At 40.3% G+C, this 21,419-nt stretch overlaps 1 protein-coding gene across 8 annotated transcripts in view; it reads left to right on the top strand.

Moving 5' to 3' along the window:
• CELF2 (CUGBP Elav-like family member 2) overlaps positions 1–21,419 on the top strand; it is a 377,540-nt gene that overhangs the window by 238,161 nt on the left and 117,960 nt on the right. For 7 of the 8 annotated variants that reach the window (XM_051635638.1, XM_051635627.1, XM_051635617.1 and 4 more), the window contains one exon: positions 9,568–9,764. In XM_051635638.1, the coding sequence (XP_051491598.1) occupies positions 9,568–9,764 (197 nt within the window). Of the gene's footprint in view, positions 1–9,229; positions 9,399–9,567; positions 9,765–21,419 lie in introns of those variants that run through there. The other variant, XM_051635662.1, reaches the window with a different exon arrangement.

The following is a 21,419-nucleotide window of genomic DNA, read 5'->3' as shown; positions in this document are numbered from 1 at the left end:
TACGATCAGTGCTGTGATCTTCCATTCCCTTTTTAAGGAAGCTGTTTAAGGAGAAGCAGCCATGTCAGGCACGAGCTGTTGGCCTCCCTCTCTTTGGACATAAGCTTTTGGACCCTGTCAAAATACCTCCCTGTGCTTTGTGAAGCTCAGCTGGGAGCTGGTCTGAGTGTGTGTGTATGCAGGTGGGCCCTGGTCTTGAAATAAGTTGGACTATAAATTACTTCTTGCACTAGCTGATTGACTTTAGCACACAGAAATGGCTGTTTGAAAACAAATGTTTGGAGGACACCTTTCCCATGCCATCCATCCCCCTAGCCCCAGCTGCAGGACACAGTTTACCATAAACTAGGCAAGTCCATGCAAACCTTGTAACTTGCAGAAAACTGCCAGCCTGGACATAAAACTTTCTGAAATAGTCACTTCATTGATTATCAAGTAAAAAAAAATAAAAATGTTTTTTTAAGTGTTCATTACTGCCTTTGGAGGGGTTTTCGGACAAAGGAAGAAGGGAATTGAGTAACAACTTTGTGAATTTGAAGCAGTAAGTGTTTGGAATATGGAGAGAGAGACTGAGGTTGTTGACAAGAAAACAGATGGTCCTACATGTCTTGAATTTTAAAAGCGTGGTACTATTCTAATTCAGCTGTTGACATGTCACAAATATATAAGCATTTGGGTGTAATCAAATGCTCTTTTTTTTTTTTTTTAAGTAACACCGATAAATGTTTCCTGCCACACAGAAAGAACTGTGCTTCATTGCAAATATGTGTAATCAGTAAAGCAAGGCATTAATAATCCACACCATTAATACTGAGCAGTCAGCTACTTTAGACTCAACTTCATGTGAAAAATTGTATCATTCAGTGCTCCAAAACTGTAAAATAATGTGCAAGAGCATGAGCATTTTCTCATGTGATTGTCCATCTTACAGTAATGCAGACGCAATCCCTTTGCAATTTGGGCCCCTTGTAGACATCACACAGATATTTATGCAAAAAGACATACTCTGCCCCAAAGAGACTACAAAGAAAAAAGTTGGTGAGGACCACAAGATTGGAATAGTAAGTTGCAGTCGTTGCTCATGAGTATTATACTTGTGGTGATCTGCCAGGGATCTCTTCCTGCCATAATGGAGATTAGTTTAGAGACAGAAAAAATACAAAGTAGAAGCTTTTGTTAATGCTAAGCTCTTCAGGTCTAAACCAGATGTGCAGATGCCCATATGGGAGTTGGCCAACAGAAAACAGATTTTTAAAATTAATGACTTAGGTATTTATCAGATGTCTTAACTCTTGTGATAACTTTTCTCCTGCTGTGTGGAGTTAGAAATAGACCTACCTTATACCTGATAATGACAGACCTGGTCGTGTTTGAGGGCTTAATGTACAGAAATGTCCAGAAAGCAAAAATTACTTATTGGGTGGTTGCCTAAGCTGAGTTTTATGTTGCAGAACATGATTGCTTGGCAGATCTCATCCAGCCTTGAATTAATTAATTCCCAAAGCCTACAGGAGACACTGGAAGAACAAGGCTGGGAGTTAATGCAGAACCTCTTAGTTCAGATCTCCAAGCACTTTTTTTAGTAATTCTCATTGTGTATCCCCAGAAATTGGTTATCTTCATCCATATTTGAACAAGAGAGGAAACAAATTCAGAGTAAGGGTTGAGGTGGGGTGAGGTTGGCTTTCTTCAGGTGGTGAAGGGCAGGTATCTGTCACTGGCTGTTGAGCTTCCACTAGTTTCAGTTTAGTAAAATCTATAGGCTGGTGTAAACAAATCGTAAAAGATACTAAAAATAGGCCATTGTAATTTTTATCAGCATAAACAAAAAGATGCTACTTCATTCAGATCTGTACAGATGGTGTGTTTAATTGTTTGCTTCTACTATTGGATGGACTAGCAATGATATTTAATTGGTTTCCAAAACAGAGGACTTTAAAAAACCCCCTCTGCACTCATTAATTCTCTTGTTTACATATATTTTAACTGGTATGAGTTACTCCACTCATGTCTGTGTACAGCACATACACATCATTAAGCACTACTGCATGTTTTAAAAAATAATTTATTTGATAAAAAACAGGTCCACACACCAGCTGCAGAAGCTGAGATGGTCTGAGGCACATTGCACATCTTTTTTTCTTAAAGATGTGTTTGAATGTAAGGGTTTTTTTGAAGGTGTGATGTAGCAGATGTACAAAGCTTTTGCAAAGTTACTGTTGCTTGCCTCTAGGGAGCATTACCAAAAGCAGGATAGTAAAATAACATCATTTAGTAGTTTTTTTTAACATGTAATACAAGGAGTATCCAGGGTTTATGTTGAAACCCCAGCCTTAAATCAAACTGGTTTGTAATGGAGGTGCTGCAGGATCATCAGGGCTGAGCATGTGAAGAACCACCAGCCTCTGGAGGTGAATGTTTAGCAATGAACCTGGGGGAGGTTGCAGCTAGGTTTGCTTTGGTGAGCAGAACTCTGAGGGCTAATTTTAGGTAGCCAAGAATCCTTGGCACAAGGGAATCTATATGCTCCAGTGTGCACCACAAGCTGAAAGGGTAATTGCATTTTAACACAGCTCTTATTGTGACTTTCTTTTGTATCCTTGATTTCTTCCTGTGATACTAATGAGGAATCTGCATCTATAGCACTAAAAATTAATGTGTTTTATTGTGGATGTACTTGGCTCTCTTCTGATATTTCTCTAGTGTGTGTTTTATTAAGTATTTTCCCAAATTCATGCAGTCTGACCTACCTGTTTGAAAGGCAAGTTCCCTCTGCTGCTCCTTTTCCCAGCCCAAATGTATTCTCCATCCAAACATTTTTCAAGGTAGGAAAAGTGTGGGGGGTTTTCCAGATTTTTAAGTCTTTTTTCCTCTGTGAGAGGATGCTACCTCCTTATCTTACCTAAAATTTGCATTTAAGGCATTGAAGTGATCACATGTACTAAATTTGGGATTAATCAGAAAACAAGAGTCCCCTAGAGTAGCAATGGTTTGCCACAGTTTGTATGATATAATATGCAAAAGAGTTAGCAAAACTGAGCAACAGCTAATCACTTATTTCATGTGAAAAAATTAATGTGAATTTTAAATTATCAGGGCAGTAAAAGGGATTCCATTGTCTTAAGAAATACGCTTTTACAGATAATTTCTGCCAACATGGAGGCAACAAAAAGAAAAAAAACTTTGCCTTCACCATTCATTGCTTACATGAGCACTTGAGTATTATTATTAGCTACTGAGGAGAATAAAGTCTGAGCATTGGATGTCAGACATTGAAACCCATCAGGATTGTTCATGTAGTTGATACGTGTGCGTGAGTGCAAGAGCGGTTGCTCTCTGCTGGATGGATGAAGAATTGCTCAGCCCTTTGTTAAAGGCTTTATGGATCTGTAAGGTGGAGTAAGGGAGAATGTTTTGCAAGCTTAGAGTTTCTGAGTCCCTCCTGTAACAGCAGTTGGCCTTCAGGTGTAGCAGGATGGCAACTTTGCAAGTCTTAGAGCTACTCAATTGTCAGCCCCGCCGATGGGTGCAGGGAAGCCTGGAGAAAATTATTTTGTAGACATTAATGCATGGATAGAACCAAGCATCCTGCTGTATGCTGCTTTGGGCATCATGTCAGGTTCATTTGCCAACTGCTATTGCAAATATGTGTTACATCATTATTATTATTATTATTATTATTATTATTATTATTATTTAATAGTTCTGTCAAAAACTCTGCAAGATACTACAGCACGAGCAGTTAATGATTTTTGAAACTTCATCTTTCCTTTGAGCTGCTTTTGAGCAAATACTCTGTGAAAAATGCTGATGGGCCAGGAATCTTCTGGAGATGACTTTTATCACCCAAAACACAGAGACCTGGTCTTTTACAGCTTAAAAATATGGAACAGCTTCTTTTTTTGTGTGGTTTTTTTGTTTGTTTGTTTGTTTGTCAGAGGTTCTGGCCATTATTTTGCTGGCCAAAGTCCAATTTAGGTAATTACATTCTGTGTCGATAAATCGCAACCCCCTGCAGTTTTCAATTGGGTATGGTATTGTTCTACCCTTCCTGGCTGAAATAGTTGTGTGATAATGCTCCATGTCATTAAACAGCTGCCGTCTGTCACCTTACGATGAAGCCATTCCTCTCTAAACAATGAGTTTATAAAGCCCTTTTGGGTCCTTCCAGATAAAATTTGCCCGTAAACCAGCAATTATGATCTTGCAAGTACGGTAAGGTGATGCTTGTTTGTCTCTCTTGACAGCAGTTGGAGTCCTTCAAACGGGTGTCGTCCCTTTTGTCAGCCTGTGTGATATCCTGGCAGCGACTGCACAGCTCGGATGTTTTTATTTTATTACTGTAAAACCCTGATGCCTGTAAATGCTTCTGTATTGGAGTGGATTTAGTAGTCTTTACACTTGGAACCTGTTCGTTACCATGTTCTTGTTGTTATGTTGGCTTTTAAGAGGGAGGTCAGTGTTCTCTTTCAGATGTCTTATACCATAGAATGTGAAAAAGACAAATTCCCCGGCAAAATGGTAAAACCACTAAAATAGGGTGAGGGACGAGACATGAATTAACCAAAACAGAACAGTGAGAAGGGTTCTGGGCAGCATTAAAAACAGATTTGAAAAAAGGGTCTCATCTGGTCCCCGTTAACAGCTGTTTTTCAGCACCTGGCTTGACACCTAGTTCATTAACGAAAATGAACGTGGATTAATGCCAAAGCTCTTAACAGGGATGAATTTAAGAGAGTCTCTTTTGATCCAGACTTTGTTTTTGCAGTCTGCCCCTCTCTCCTTAGTGGTCAGTTCGCTTTTAGCAGTCTTGCTGTAATTACAGATATGAATGGGAGAGACAGAGAAGGCATCTACTAGGTTTTTCCTGTGCTCCTGCTTAAGCAGTAGTGATATTAGAACAATCTCTAGCTCCTCAAGGAGTGGCCCTGTCAACTCACTGAAATGATGGAATGGTAGTTAGGTTATTAGAAGGAAAATTGGCACAAATTGGGAGAGAGGATGCTCTGGCAGCAACCACAAGCAGGCAGCGACTTAGTGGCTTAATCTCTGCCCTAGGGCTGCTCTCTACAATATAGATGACACCTTGTCAGTGAAGATGATGTGCTGGGTCACCCCTGAGTCCAGTGGGCTAAATTGGCCGTGGAGGGAAGGATTGCTGCAGTATAGAGACAGCAAGCCACATAATCTAAATGTTGTGGATTTTTTTCTTTTTTTTTTAAATCTATGTCATCATTTGAGTACTGACAGTAATTCTCAAGGGATCTCATTCTCATTAGTGTCCCCTAGACACAGCCATCTCTGTAAGCTCATGCTTTCAAGAAATAAATAAATAGTCCTAAGCTTTTGTAAGAATTGCTTTGCTTCCCCTTGCACAGTTTCATGCATGGTTTCTCTTTTGTCTTGCTATTTCTTGGGTACAGCGAGGGGAGAGATGGGGGGAAGGAAGGAGCCACTTCCTTTGAGAGTTCCTGTGTGGGCAAAGAGAAGTAACAGAAACTCCTGCAGCTGTTGGTGACTAAGAGGTCTTAGTACAGAGCAGTAATATCCATTGGGTGAAGGTTGGGAGGAGGTAAGGGGATAAGGGAATTCATCTGTAGCAGAGATTATTTGTGAGGGATCAAGAATACTCAGCTGGATCTTATGTTGACCCAACAAGCTCTGTGACAACTGAACCGTCAGGGAGATGTCCTGGGTTCCTCAGTGTAACTGCAGGGTATCAGATCCATAAAATCTATAAAATTAGGGTGTTTTTTCTATTATTATCTTCATAGAATCATAGATTCACAGAATCTAGTGGAAGGTGTCCCTACCCATGCAGGGGAGTTGGAACTCAATGATCTTTAAGGCTTCTTCCAACTCAAAAAATTCTGTGATTCTGTAATTCTGTGATTCTGTGATGGTTTGGGTTGCCAAAGCTGGGTGAGGATGCTGCTGAAAGGGCCATTGCTGGAACAGTAGTCACGTGCTCCTCAAAACTCCAACACTGAGAGTGGGATCCCTCCACCAAGGTGCTGAAGAGCCTTAGTTTGTACTGAAGTAAAAGAAAAATGCAATTTAGAAAGCAGCCCAGCTGTGCTTGTAGAAAGGAGGGCCCTCTCTTGCAGACTGAACTTACCTATCAGCCTCCCAACATGTTGGCAGCTCAGTGAAACCCCTTGAGGTTACACTTGCTTTTCTCCTAAATCTGCAGGAGTCAGTGGATTGGCAGAGCTGTCAGCAGATGGTGGAATTTGGTCCAGAGAAGTTTTAATGATTTACCCACGTTAATTCAGGCAGCGTGTGGCAAGACCTGTCCCCTGGAGCTTTGTGTCACAGCATAGTGTAGCCTACACCTAGAGTCAGAGCCTTTAACCATCTTTATCCAATAAACCATCCTTATCCAATAAAGCATTTAAGGAATATGATCAGAGTAATTCAGCTTCAGTTCCACCAAAGTAAAGAAAGGGCTTAGTAATTCTGTGGTATTAGAAGAGATCTTGGCTTGTGTCTAAACCTTTAGCTCAAAGCAGGAGCTTGATGCTAATGGGGTCATTAACCTGAGAAAAGATTTGGAATTGTTTGATTTTGTGATGTCCTAAAAATTGGCTTGTTAGCAATGGAAATTGTGGTGCTCTTGGTGGTAAAGGTGATTTTACTAAAGGAAAAAGGAAAGGAATAAACTTGCTATTTGTTATTAAATATGACCTTTCCTGTAATTTTCAGCTGAAGTAGCAGCTGTGTATGGATTTCTTAAAGAAGGGACCCAACAAAGAGAATAGATGAAGGACATAATTTAAAAATGAGCACAGTTCATTTTTTAATGTAAACAACATGGAGAATAAATAAAGTGAAAGAATAAACCAATTTCTGAAAGTAAGTAGTTGACAGAGTCTAGGACAAAGCTGGGAGCTGCACAGCTGAGCTTCTACCTTTTCTCCAGGTCCAACATATAAAATAAAATGTAAGCATTTTCCTTACTTATTTTAAGCCATAGGTTGGGGACTTTTCAACCTCCATACTAGGGATGTTGTTTAACAGGTTGTGTTTTGCATAAAGAACAGGAATTGGAAAGAAATAAAGTGACTTGCTAGAGGTGTAAATGTCATGTAGGTGCCTACTGATCCATGGAAATCTTGAAAATTGTTCCTGTAGAGTATAATTCAAGTGAATCAGTCAAGTTTTCTGTTTCTTGGAGATTTTTTGGAGGGTGCTTCTTTGGTTTGGCTTAAGGTTACGTATGTATTGGAAAAACGCATATTCTAAGGCCTAGAGAAGTTGTCATTTCTTCAGATGTACTTGTGAACTGTAGATCATCTTCAAAATTAAGAGCCTGTGGAAGAAAAGAGAGCGTATTTGTGCATGAAATGGGACATAAAAGGGTGGACCAAAAATTTAGTCTCTACTCTTACTCAGGCAAGGCTCCCACTACAATCAGTAGGAATTTTGACTAATAAATGAGTGTAATAAAACCTGTTGTCTGCTGGTCTGTGCTGAAGACACTTCACGAGTGAGGATCAAACTTCTTGTTGTTGGTTTAAAGTGTGCCTTTAATAAAACTTTCACCTTCTTGCCATAAGCAGGGAAAGCGCTAATGTTAATATGGGCATATTAATGTGTTCAGGTGAATTATGCTTTCAGGGAGATGAAACACATGGAACTACATAATTTGTCTTTGCACAGGTTATAGCTGTGAGACAGGGGAATTACACAGGGTCGCCTTTTTCTTACCTTTCATAGTTTATTATTTTTTTTTCACATGTGAAAAATGACTTTTGTCTGGTTGTGCAGATTTTGTACTCTTCCCAGTCCTCCTGTGGGCATTCTCTCTGGAACAATCATCAAACAGAGAAATTGTAATTAAAGCCAAGTTTTTTTGTAAGTAGCAGGTGGCTCTGAGATGCCTGAATTCTGCAATGATCAGCTTTCAACATTGCTGAACACAGGCCATTTCCCCCCTTTCCCCAGTGGAAAGATGGGGAAATGCTCTAAAAGTCATGTCTCATTAGTGTTCTTTCTTGAAACTGAAGCATCCAAAAATTATCATTAACGGGATTTCTAGCCAAGTACTTAGTTGAAATTACTGTCCTTAATTATCAAGAATGATTTGCATTTTTACTTTTTTGTTACATTTTTACATTTTTTTGTTGGAAGAATCACAGAATTTTTTTAGTTGGAAGGGACCTTAAAGATCATCAAGTTCCAGCTCCCCTGCATAGGCAGGGACACCTTCCACTAGAACAGGCTGCTCAGAGCCCCATCCATCCTACCCTTGAAGTCCTCCAGGAATGGAGCCCCTACAACATCTCTAGGCAGCCTGTTCCAGTGTCTCACCACCCTTACACTGAAAAATGTATGCCTGATCTCTAAGCTAAATCTCTCTTCTTTCAACTTAAAACCATTACCCCTTGTCCTCTCACTGCAAGCCCCTGTAAAAAGCCCCTCCCCGGCTTTCCTGTAGTGCCTTCAGGTACTGGAAGGTCACTATGAGGTCCCCCCAGAGCCTTCTCCCAGCTGAGCAGCCCCAGCTCCCTCAGCCTGTCCTCAGATCATTTTCGTGGCCCTTCTCTGGACACGTTCCAACAGGTCCACATCTTTCTTGTGCTGGGGGCACCAGAGCTGGACACAGTATTCAGTATTGTATTCAGTATTGTTCAGGACTTAAAATTATTTGGTTTAGGAAAAGTACAGCTCTTACTATATAATGTGTCATTTGTATCACAGGGTAGGCTATTTTTTGTTACGAAGTTCTTTTCCCTTGCAAAAGTGTGTGGTTGTTTTGAACTGAGATGTGCATCTGGAGATCAGACAGGGGAACAATTTACAGGGTGTGAAAAATTTCAAAAATTTGGTGTCCTTTTGCAGGGAGAAAAACTTTTTGAAGCAGCATTTTAATTTTCCCAAGTTGTCAGTTTTGCCACTCTTTTTGAATGCTGGTTTGTTGGGGTTTTTTTATGCCAGGGTGCAAAAAACTTTCAACTGCAGCTCTCCAGACTACTTTTGCTTTTTAAAGAACGTAGGCAGCTAATCAGCAGCAACCAGCCACATAGCTGGAGTGTTTTCCATTCTAGGCAATATCATACTAATTTGATGCACACATGGATGCTCCACACAATCTGCAAATTCATCGCTGGCATCTTGCATTAGTCATCTGACAGATTGCCAAGTGTTTCATATTCCTTTCATGTGACTTTATTACAAAACACACACACACACGCACTGCCTTGTTTCTGCCAGTAGCCAGTTCAGTGAGAATTCACTGCAGTTCTGTTTACAACAGCCATGGAGAGAAATCTGCACTTATTTTCAACTGTCCTCTGCTTTAAAATGCAGAAGTCCTTGTTTGCGTGGTGCTGCTCTCTTCTTATATAGTGATATTAAGCAGCAGCCTGCAGAGAAAACCAGACTCAATGAAAAATGTAATCGCATTGGTTTTGTTCGTAATACTTATGCTATTAATTAAATACTGATTTTTTTTTTTTTTCCTGTTTTGTGCCAATTGACATCATCTTCTGCATCTAGAGCACACAAAAACTGCGTAGTCTCCTAACTTGCCTTCTCCTTTTAATCTCCTTTTCCACTTCCTAGTAACGGCACAGCTAACAAGATGAATGGAGCTTTGGATCATTCAGACCAACCAGACCCAGATGCCATTAAGATGTTTGTTGGACAGATTCCCCGTTCATGGTCAGAAAAAGAGTTAAAAGAACTTTTTGAGCCTTATGGAGCTGTCTACCAGATTAACGTTCTCCGAGACAGAAGTCAGAACCCTCCCCAAAGTAAAGGTACAGTAGTTGTGCTCTCTTTCCTTTCAGTTTGTTGTTTTTCTTTTTTGCTGGTGATCTTACTTGCCTTTAGGATTTCCAAAGAGGTTTGCATCTGAGCTGTGTGTTTAGAAGCACACTGTGTTGAGCTATGCAGCAGTCCTAAGAGGAGAGGACTCCTGAACACCTATTGATAACTGTCTTGCTCCTCTTCTTAAATTGCAGTTTAAATGTCTGTTATCTGGAAGCATGTGTTCCAACTGTGCAAAAAATAACAAAAGATTGCTGTCCTTTTTGAAATCATTATTGCCAAGAAACATGGAAACCTGAGTGGTCACTTTCCCAGGATTATCTCATGAAAAAAATAGAATTTTCTACTTCCTTTTGTTTCCTCTCTTTACACCCCAGGTGGGAATAATTTTAAGGATATGACAGGGGAGAAATTACAGCAGTGGGCTCTTGCTACGTCATTGCTCCAGAGGCAATAAAAATTACAACATTTTTTCCAAAATCTGATTTATTTTCTGTAGTTGTATTAAAGGATTGATTTTTGGCACTGGTATTTTTCTAAAATAAAGGGTTGCTTTTCCTTCCTACTTTTTTTTTATACACAAGTAAAGTATTTGTCCTTAACTAGGTTGCTTTCTTTCACTGTATGTTTAGGCATGTGAGAATTCTGTGTATAGTAACTATGCTGTATGTTTACATGTAGACTGAAAGTGAGTATTTGGTTTCACAGAAATCATGTTTCTCCCTAGACAGCTGTATATTTTCATTTACACTTCATGTTCTGTGTGTGAAACTGTTGCTAACGGTACAACTAATTAGTGCAGCTCAGAGGCATAACTGGATATGCACATGTGCCTGGCTGTAAGGTTACTAGATAGTTATTTATTCTTACTGCATATCTGCCACTGCTTCTAAAAACCTTTAAAGCTCACGTGCTACGGACAAGATCATAAAATGATTTTGTCGGCTGGCGATTTACTAACGGTGCAAAACAGCACTCGCTTGAGATTTCCAGTTCAGTGAGAGGTGACCGCGGCTGCGGGCGGCACTCGGCACAGCTTCGGGTGCTCCTCTGCACAGCACTGCTGAGGCTCAGCAGTTCCTCCTTGCCCGGGTGTGGGGCAGAGGATCCTCTCAGTGGCCTCTTCTTTGCTGCCCCCATTTAAGCAGTCTTGTGCTTTGAATGGTATTAGTTCCCTTTGGGTTGCTTGTGTGTATCAGTCCTGGTTAAAAGACTTGGTGGATTGGTGTCACACCGATGGCAGGGAGGGGGTCCAGCTCACCATACTTTTCCTACTAATCACATCCTCATACTACATTGCTCATTCCTTTCAGAAGCAGAGGGTATTTTTGGTTGGAGTGTTTCAGTGTACTGCTTCTTGCTCTGTTTGTTCCCAAGGACCAATGTACTGTAGCGTGTAGCCCCTGCTACATTACCACAGAGCCCTCACCAAGTCTCTTTTGCTTGTAGTGCTGGATAGAAGACAGCATTGAGAGGTCAAGCAACTGGATTGTCTGCAGTCTAGGCTGCTATGGATGAACAAACTCCTACATAGTTTAAACCACTCAAATGCTGAACTTTGAGACTCGTCCAGTTAGAATGAACTGATTCCTGGGCCACTGAAATGCCTTCCCACTAAGCAGTAAATTAAGTGAGAATGATATTGTGGTTAGACAGAAGAAAGCCAGTGATTCCTGTTTCTATAGTGTTTCCCATTGTATTGTGCCTGTTTGCCAGGCAGCTGGAAGGCATGAGGTTTAAGCACAGGTCATGCAAATTGATGTAGACTAATCGTGAGGGCTTGTAGCCCCCATATTCAGTATTCTTTTTGAAAGGTGGTTGGGGTTTTTTTTGGCTTGGACTCTTTTCAGCAATGCCAAGATGATGCTTTTATGTCATTTCAGGCATTATATGTTTTAATGAGTAAATTAAATTAATCCTCAAGAAAGACAGAATAACCTTCAGACTTGGATATCCCTGACACAGCCGCAAACTCCACTGGTGATCAGCTTTTCTCTTGGAAGCTCTGAAGGACTCTTATCTCCGTTCTAGCTCTATCCTTCCTCCTGGCTGAATCTGCCAGCAAGGTTGCTAGATACAGAAACCTCTTGAGTTTCTTGTAGATATCTTTTGACTAGGAATGGTCTTTATTTTCTTAATCCAGTATAATAAAGGTTTCTGTGTGAGAGATTGTTAAGAATGTTAGAAACAAACAAATTGACCTGAAAAGTGTCTGATAGTCTTCTTGTCATGAGAAATACTTTACCTGTGCTGTCTAATTGGCATTTAGTAATGAAGCAGAGTTTTGACTTTTTGTTTGGAGGTAAGGTCAAATTCTGTGCTCTCCTGCTGTGTAAAAACACCCACCCAAAACAACCATTTTTATTTTATTTGAGTTGGGTGGGTTGGGGTTATACCAGGCATTTCCCTGCCCGCTGCCTCTCTGCATCACCTCCAGTTTTGCACAATGGTGCATCAAGGGAACCTTGTGGTCGGGTAGTGCTGGAAAAAGACCATTTTCCGTTTCACTGCGTGGTGGTGGCTCAGTGTCGTGCGGAGCATTCACGGGCTGATGTCACCCAGAAAGATTCTCTGAATATTCTGCAAGCCATGAATTACAATGACAAAAATGCAAGTTAGTGCTGCCATACCACGTGGGGGGGTGGCAGTTTGTTCTTTGAAGTGAAAGGCATTTTGATTTTTGAAAGATTTCTCTCTTACCAGACAAGGGCTGTGTGTGTACTTCTGTTAGCTTGGCCGAAGGGGCTTCTCCAATTTGGACAGAATTTTCTCTGATGAACTGTTTATGAAGCTGCAATCTGAGTCTCTCCCAGTTCTGTCAAAAATAACCATGGGCTGCTTCTCTCTCTCTCTTGCTATTATTAAGACTGTCTTTCATACCCTCCAACGACAGACGGCCTAGTTCATGTCTTTCCTCCTTTTCTGTATTGCTTGCCAGTTCTGCAAAGCTGAAGCTGGATGAAGAGGAGGAAGACAAGTAGAAAGCCAAGTTTTACTCACTTTGGAAGACTAGAAAAAAGTAATCTTACTTCCAAATATATAGTGCTGCTAGTGCAAATGTTGAAACTTGGCATTATTAACTGAGAATTACAGGAATGGCTACATTTCAGTGAGTGATAGTTAAAATATCCTCTGTTGGTAGCAAACTCCCTGTGCTTTCCAGAGTTTGCAGATCTTCGGTTCTTTTTGGATGTGTGAAAGAGCTCAGCAAAGTAATTTGACTTTGTTTTTATCCCCAGTTGTTTTGTAAGGCTTTTTCCTCTTTCTTCAACACGAGAAATCTGGGGGATTAGGTAAACTACATACAAAAAAAAAAAAAGGAAATCCTATAACTGAAATTAATGTCACTTTCAGCTTCTGAGGGCTAAGGGGATTCAAAGTCTAGGCAGATCAGCCCTCTCTGTTCCCAATCCAGCTTGCTGCCTTTATATAATTTATTCTGGATGGATAGATGACTTTTTTTCAGAGTGGTCATTAAAGAGAGCTTCTGTAATACCTCAAAAACAGCAGGCTCCATGCAAAGGCAGTATGCAGTGCTACCAAGATCTCTCTTCCTGCCTACTGTTCTCCTAAGTTGGAAGGATTTCCTTGGCTGCTCTCGTTTCGGAGTCCCAAGTGCTGAAGCAAGCAGATGGTACAGGGCTACTTTTGCCCACTGAAATGCAGCAGAAGAGCCTTGGTTCAGATCCACAATGTCCTTTTGATACTTTGCCTCTGTTTCGATACCTGATAATTCTTGTATGGATCAGGGGTCCCCTAAACCAGCTTTGTGAGCTTGAGCCTGCTTGTGCCTCCATAGGAATCACATTGCAGAAAGCACGGGAGAGGTGCCTGGGAAACAACTAGCTCCGTGTTTGCTTGTAGCCTTTTGCAGACCCTTTATCAGATTAGAGGGAAGCTGCTGAGTGAACAAGGATGTGCTGTAGTTAAAGGCCAGTGTTTATTATTATCCTATTTAACATAGTAATTTAAGTCTACCGGGAAGCAAGCAGAGGATTCTGATAATGAGGCATTCATCTGCTGCATACAGGAGAGACTGGACGGGCAAGGCAGAAATTATGTGGCTTCTTTGGGTACCATTTCAGCTGCAGATACGCCCTTCAAAAATACTCTTGTTCAGGTAGGAGGAACAGTTCCTCCACTTGATCCCTGCTCACAGTGCTTTGTTTTCTGTGGGAAGATAAAAGGGAACTTGGGCAGTCCTGCTCTGGAGCAGAGCTGTGGCACCCTGCTCATCATACACACCCATCCTGACTGTGCTAGTAAGCAGCAGAGATGGTAACCAACCGTTCCTTTCCTGCCCTTGCGCAACTGCTCAGCCTGTTGCACACTCCTGCCCTCAAAGCAATTTCAATGCATTGTGGTTTGCAAAACTATTTTAGGTGCTTTTTAAAAGCTCTCTTCAGCCAGCTCTCCAGGAGTCAGGGTTTCTCCCCACATTTTTACTTATTTTGTGGTTTGGATGCTCTCACAGGTCCACACAAACGTTGAGCTTTTGAGATCTGATGAATTGTGTTATGAGCACATACGCTGTCAAAACTGAAGGACTTGGGACCACAGTCATTATGCATGTGTGTTTTAGACTACCCTTTAGTGACCATGGATAAGAGACCTTCTGTTACAATTGTAAACTTGAAATCTTTCATACACTGACTGAAAAGGTACCTAGCATTTGTGCACCCTAAGAAGGTTCACACAATGAAGACTGGCAAAAGCCAGATGTTGCTGTTAGATACAAGTACAATGAGGAGGGAAAGTGATTTATAAAGTTGAGGTTTTAACCAACTTTCAGTCTCCGACTTTAGAATGTTTAAATTTAAACCTTAAATAACCTTAATTCTAGAATTTGATATGGATTAAAAGTAGCATTAGAAAATACGTTATAGATGTGAGCTGATTTTTATAAAAGGTAATTCTTATTCAACAAATCTGCTGGAGTTTTTCAAGAGGTTTCTCTGAAAGAGGACAGGTGTGAAATGGTGTGTATAATCAAGCTGGATTTCCCAGGGGCATTTCATACAGTGTCACACAGGAGACTAATACATATGCTTGCTGGTGAAGCAGAGAAGGGCCCATTTTCAAATGGAGAAAGGAGCTGGTTAGATGATCGAGGGCAGATTAGAATGGGGAAAGGTTATGGGCTGGGGGGAGAGAGGGAATGATGATTGGAGAGCAACAGGGACTGTTATTGGAGATCAATAATTTTCCACTCTCTATGTAAATGGCTTTGACAGAATGAACCTCCGACTTGTTATCCAACTTTTTGGATCATGCAGGAGGGACTGGATGGGGGTGAAGCCACCTGATAACCTGGAGAAAACAATCCAATACAGAGAGTTTCAGCTGTGTAAAATGAACCATGATCAAGAAGAGTAAATTAGAGTTTTGAGTGAACACATATGTTGAATGAGTATATTGTTTCTAAGATTTGAGAGCAGAAGATTTGAGGAGTGCACATATCGTAAAAGGACTGACATGATGTTTTGTATCCATGTGGTCAAAAAGGCACAGAAAATAAGAAGCTGTCTAAATGGAAGCATTGAATGTAGCTTTCAAGGAAGTACTGCACCACTCAAGGAAAGATTTTTTGATCATGGTTAAACTACAGTTACCATTATTTAGTATCATTCTATAGTAAAGGGCAGAGGTCCAGAGAAGAGCAGCATGATTTTGTATGAAGTCAGGAAGGGCTAAGCCATGGTAAAAGGTCTAAGAAGGTTAAGTTTTAAAGGTCTTCAAGCATTGAGTTACAAGAAAGCTAAAAGGGGAAAAGCTGAGGAAGAATACATGATTCTACATCGGTTTGGAAGGAAAAAGTTAAAAGGGATACAATTGAAGTTTCTGCAGTATGTTGAAGGCAGGGATAAACTCTTTCAATTAATATTAGATCCAGGGACTGCACAGCATAGACTTAAGATTGGGAAAAAGCAGGCCAACAGAAAAAGAAAACCAACTTCTTAAGTTAAACTTTCTTCCTCCACTCACAGTCTTCCTGAAGCAGCAGTAAGAAAATTTCCTGAAGAAATTTTTCTCTTGCTTGCTTCATTTTGGTATTTTGAAATAATGTGCTTGGAGCAGTATGTGACATGGCTGTTCCCCAAGTCCCAGCACAGTTTCACCCCATAAGCAGGACAAGGTGCCAGGATTGTGGTGAAAACAGCTGACAGTGGCTTATAAATGTCCAGCATGGAGAGGGTCTGAGATTTCTGAAGACCACTGGTATTTTTGTATTACTTTGAAGAGGGAGAGCAGATGAGGATAACGTCCCATTGCATACTTGACTGCAAACCTGTCGCCCACATAAATCAGATGTATGTTCCCATCACTAGCCATGGCAAAAAAGTCAGTGCCTTTGGAACTGAAAATTATCACAGCAAACCCAACCCAGTCGGAGGATTCAGAAGTAGTAGAAGATCTTTGGGAAGGATAGTGTAGCAGGAGTAAGGGTTTGTGCTTGCAACACAGCAAGAGCAGAGGATGTTGGAGGGATTGGGTAGAGAGTGGGTTTTGGTTGTGGTGATTAAAGAGGGAAAAGATGCACTTAAAACCTTCTTTAACCCTGAAGTTCTATATACAGCATGTGAATGACTGGAGCTGTAGCAGAATTAAGGGGGCTTTTAGGCATCATTTCACCCCATGTTTTTACAGTATTTATCACAGTGGGGGCTTGGTACAGAAGTGAGGAGTCTAGGTGTTGCTGCAAGAAATTAATAAAAGTAACATATCTCCAAGGGATTGAAGGAGATCGCCTTGGGGCTCATTGGTTGCACAGTTTTGTAGCAGCTTAACTATGATTTACATCTGTATATGAATTTTCAGAATTAAGCAAAGACTGTATAAGCACATCATAATTACATCTACACAGAAAAAGTGCATAAACTTTAACTACATGAATTGGTTTAGTTAAAACTGATAGAAAACTCATATGCAGAGTAGGACTTCATATGCCAGTTGTGGTTTTCTTAATTGATCTCTAACATTCATGTCTGATAAACACTTGAGGGAAAAGGATGTTTGAGCTTCAATTCAGGCATGAAATAAATCCATGCACTTTCCAAATACATTCAACAACTCCAGGGAAAATATGGGTTTAGTTATCCTGACAGTTCAGGAAAAACAAGAAACAAAAAAAAAAAGGCATGTGTCTTTTTTTCACAACTACCTTTTAAAACAACTGAAGACTAATGATTGAGAATTAGAGGGCTTAACCAATAGTGGGGGTTTTTCCAAAACAATGCTGAAAAAGAATATTTTGCACAATAGTTAAAAAAAGCAGGCAGTTCTTTGCCTGATTACTTTTTCAGCACAGATCCAGCATTTACCTATAGAATATTTTAGAGCAACTTCACAAAAAAATCCAAATTTTCTTAAACTATAAAGGGGTAATAAGTTTTCCATAATGCCAACATTACATCAGAAAAAAAACCACATAGGCAGGCAGTTAAAACAGCCTTAACTCTCAATAAAATTGAAATTAAAAAAGCTAATCGAATTTCATTGTTGAACCTGAATAATATGCTAGACCTCAGTCTTTCAAATATATAATCTCAAAGGCAAGAATTGTAATGCATGGAATAATCTAAGTCAAGTCATGCACACACTTTCACACAGGAATTAATCAATGGACATAATACTCAGACATAAAATCACATGCATGTTTAAGTATTTTCAAGATTGGTGCCTGCATTTAAAATATATACCTCTGTAACACTGCCAGATACTGTCAGTTTGAGATTTATGGTATCCAATTTCTTCCATTGCATATTAAAGCTCACATCAATGAGTTTCGATCTTTTTATGACATTGTTGAAGCACTAAAATTCTTCCAATTTTCTATTAAATGAATAAACATACAATATTTAGCTGCTTGCCACATAAAAAAATGATGTATGTTTTTCTTAAAGAACAATCACTTCAAAAGAAACCAAAACACAACCCTTCTCTTACAGCCTTGCTCATTTCCTTTCAATTCTAATGTTTTAAGCATTTGCTCGTAACATAGGAGGAGGTTTTGCAAAGGATTTGCAACCAGTCTGAAATCTTCACACACTTTGGCATGGAGCTCAAAGGAAGAAAATGTTTGACAATTGAGCAGTGTCAAAAACTAAGTGTAATTGGGGAGTAGCCTTATGAGCATGTATCTCAGCTGTGCTGCAGCTTCCGAGTCTCTTCACCACAAGAGCAGCATTTTATTCCTTTCATCTTCTGTTCCTGCCACCCCGCTGAAATGCTACATAAGTGCATGTGCACACATATGCACAAATAGTAAAGGCCTAAAATGGAAACCCACAATGTGAGAAGTTTTGTTCATGAAATAGAAACAAGAGATCCCAAGGCAGTAAGAATTTCACTGTCAGTGGTGAGAGACATTTAAATATTACAATGATGGGTTGCATTAAAAAGTTAAAGACCATGTAAAATGTTTTAGCATAAATATGTCATCAATTTTGCTGGTTCTTGACATGCATTTTAAACCCCAGGAAAGCCTTGAAGGGATGTCTGTTATTCTTTATCATTTTGAAATACGTTACAAAATTGATACGTGCGTAGCATTTGCAGCATAGATTAATTACTGGTTCATTACTTCTATCTTCCCAGCACCAGACATTGTCACCCTGTGTTTTCTGCTGGAGCAGGGTAACAGGAGGACAGCGCTGAGCATGCTTTGGGTCTGGTAGGACCCACAACCCACTCAGTGTCAGGATTCTGTCGTACAGATGCCAGGAAAGGATGTTCCGTGCCCACTGTAGTATTACATTTATTTTTTTTTTCCAGACATCAGTTCCATAGTGCCCTGTAACCATCAGCATATTTCAAAAGAATAACAAATAACTCCCTGAGGATAAAACCTGGTAGTGGCTTCTAAGCCTGGTTTGAGCTTAACTCAAGCTAGTGAGCTCCGGGTAGGAGGCTGCATTTCCCATATAAATCTCCTGGTCTGTCTGTCTCAGGGAAGAAGGCATTTTCAGGAATCTCTCTCTCTTTAATTGCTTATAAAAACACTGTGAGACAATCCGGTGAATGAACTAAATTTGAATGTTTCCAGTGAATCTTTCTGGGTTTTCACTGCATCGTAATTACTGTCTAGGCCGTGCCCATGAGGATGCAGTTTTAAGTGGGACTTTAGACTTTCACTGTACAGATTAAGCTCTGTGGTCCATAAATGCATTCTTATTTGTGGAGGAAACAACTCCAGTGTCTACTATCTCAAGGTTTTAATTTAAAATTACTACTACATCTGAGTCATACATTCTTTTAGAAAAATGAGTTGTGAAAAGAGGTGGAAGATCTTTTCTAATAAACCATGTCTCTTACTTGCCTAACTGAATTGGGAAAATTTGTGTTTCAAACAATAATTAAACTGCCCTAGTAGATCAAGATGTCATGCTTTCAATTGCAATTTTAGGGAGCTCTACAGCAATAAAGAGTAGATTAATATAATGTACTGTGTGCAACTTTTCAGCTGCAAGGATGAGTGTGGCACAGTAAGGAGCAGCACTGCTGCTTCAGCCATAGATCTCCAAGTGTTTTGCAAATATCATAACTCATTTTACCAGCTGCAAGAAATGAGATAGAGAAACCTGTCGGGACTTTTCCTAAAAAATCTGAGACATTTTGAGCAGGCAGAGAACGTTCTGCCTGTGCTGTTATTGTGTTGTCTAAATCAAATCTGCTCCTTTCATTCTCAGTGCTTGAATCCCTGGACTGGCTGACACAAAGGTTTTGTTATATTGACACTGCTCAGGTGAGATCTGCATTAGTTTATTCACGTATTAATCAGATCTGATGAGGACTACAGTTAGAAAATGAGTGTGGAGCAGACCCACAGGCACCGGCTCCCACTCTTCCTATGCCTCCCGTAATTAAAACAATGAGTCTTAAACAACAGGCTTCCTTTATTATTGCAGATCATGGCATATAAAAATCATTGTACATTTAAAATGGACTGTATTAACCTGAGTAATTCCACCGGGGCTTCAGTTTCTATAGTGAAAAGTGTTGTGTTTTCTCTGGCTCAATTAGATTTTTCTCCGTGTCAATTTTAATTCACTTCACCCGAGCATGAGGGAACTCTCTATGGAAGGGAAAATGTTACTTCTGAATGAGAGCCTCCTGTAGCCCACATTTTATTTAAGAGTTTTAAAATGCTTCACAGTCCCACATTCTCCCTGGATCATCTGCTATTGTGTGCTGTAAGAGCTGAACGGAATCGCTCAGTGTTTCATAATGTGACAGGCATCTGGGTTTTGGCGGGAGGGGCGAGAAGGAGATTCTTGGTTCCCTCGTTTCATTTAACACTAAAAAAAAAAAATAATTAAAAATTAAGCCTTGGCAAGCCTTGGTGGCCAAATAGACATAATTATGTCAAATGTTTCTAATCCTTACAAACAGCCAAAAGGGGCCTAGATGAAGGCTGGAGAGGGACTTTTTACAAGGGCAGGTAGTAATAGAACAAGGGGTAACTGTTTCAAGCTAAAAGAGTCTAGATTTAGGTTAGACATTACAAAGAAATTCTTCACTGTGAGGGTGGTGAGACACTGGCACAGGTTGCCCAAGGAGGTTGTCCCCCTCCCTGGAAGTGTTCAAAGCCAAGTTGGATGGGGCTTGGATGGTCTAGTCGGAGGTGTCCCAGCCCATGCAAGGGGGGTTTGATCTAGATGATCTTTAAGGTCCCTTCCAACCCAAACCATTCTGTGATTCCGTGATCCACCAAGCCGTTGTTAGGAATACTAAAAACTGAGAAACAGGACTTCCTTTTGTAATGTTGAGCCCAGGGCAGAGATTGAGTGGCCTGAGAAGCAGCTTAACCTTCCCCTTTAGACATGGCATTTCTTACCTCTCAAGGCTGTCAACACTTAGGCATGGATTGCTCGGTCATACTCTGCTTGGTGCACATTGCTGGAGTAGCCCAAAATCTTCTGCTTCTTCCCTATTTTTTATGGGAAAAATTGAGTGTATCTTCACTTTGAGGATGCTTCTTGTTGTTGTGAGAATGAGAAGACAAGAAAAAGCACACAACAGAGTTTAAGGGAAAATTTTAGCATAGTAAATGCCTGAAATGTCTACTGTGTATAGGTGGGGCTTTCCAAACTCCTTGTTTGCATCATGCTCAGTGGGTTTCTCTTACTGTCTCTATACTTGTCCTTCCAATATTTCATTAAACTCTCAAGATGGTAGATTTCTGGGTATTTCTGTACAGTGTAGTTTTACTTTGAGGTTGGGGTGAGTTGTTTTGGTTTATTTTTTTATTTGACTGACACCTCCCAGTTTCCAGTTTTGCAAATTATTTACACTGCTTTCCAGTATGTATCACTGGGCACCTGGAAAGCACCTGGGAGTGTCAAAAAAACCAATCAACTGGGTCAATAGATATGAACCTCTTTCAACATTCATACAGAAGACAAAGCATGATGCTGGAGTGCCCCATAGCTATTGATGATGCCAGCGTGTGTATGAAAGGTGAATAGGGGACTGTCTCAGAAGGGAGATTTACAGAAGAACTGAGCAAAATTCTCTACCAAAATTCTGGTTTCTGAGTGTGTCATCTCCCAGCCTTTCCATTTCTAATAGTGTTAGCTTTCCTTTCTAGTCCTGAGCTCTTAGCATTCAGTGCCTTTCTGTGCTTTATTGCTTGTTAATTCTTG

This window comes from Apus apus, chromosome 1 (genome assembly GCF_020740795.1).
Source record: "Apus apus isolate bApuApu2 chromosome 1, bApuApu2.pri.cur, whole genome shotgun sequence".
Classification (NCBI taxonomy): Eukaryota; Metazoa; Chordata; class Aves; order Apodiformes; family Apodidae; genus Apus; species Apus apus.
This window is presented reverse-complemented; position numbering and strand designations above follow the sequence as displayed.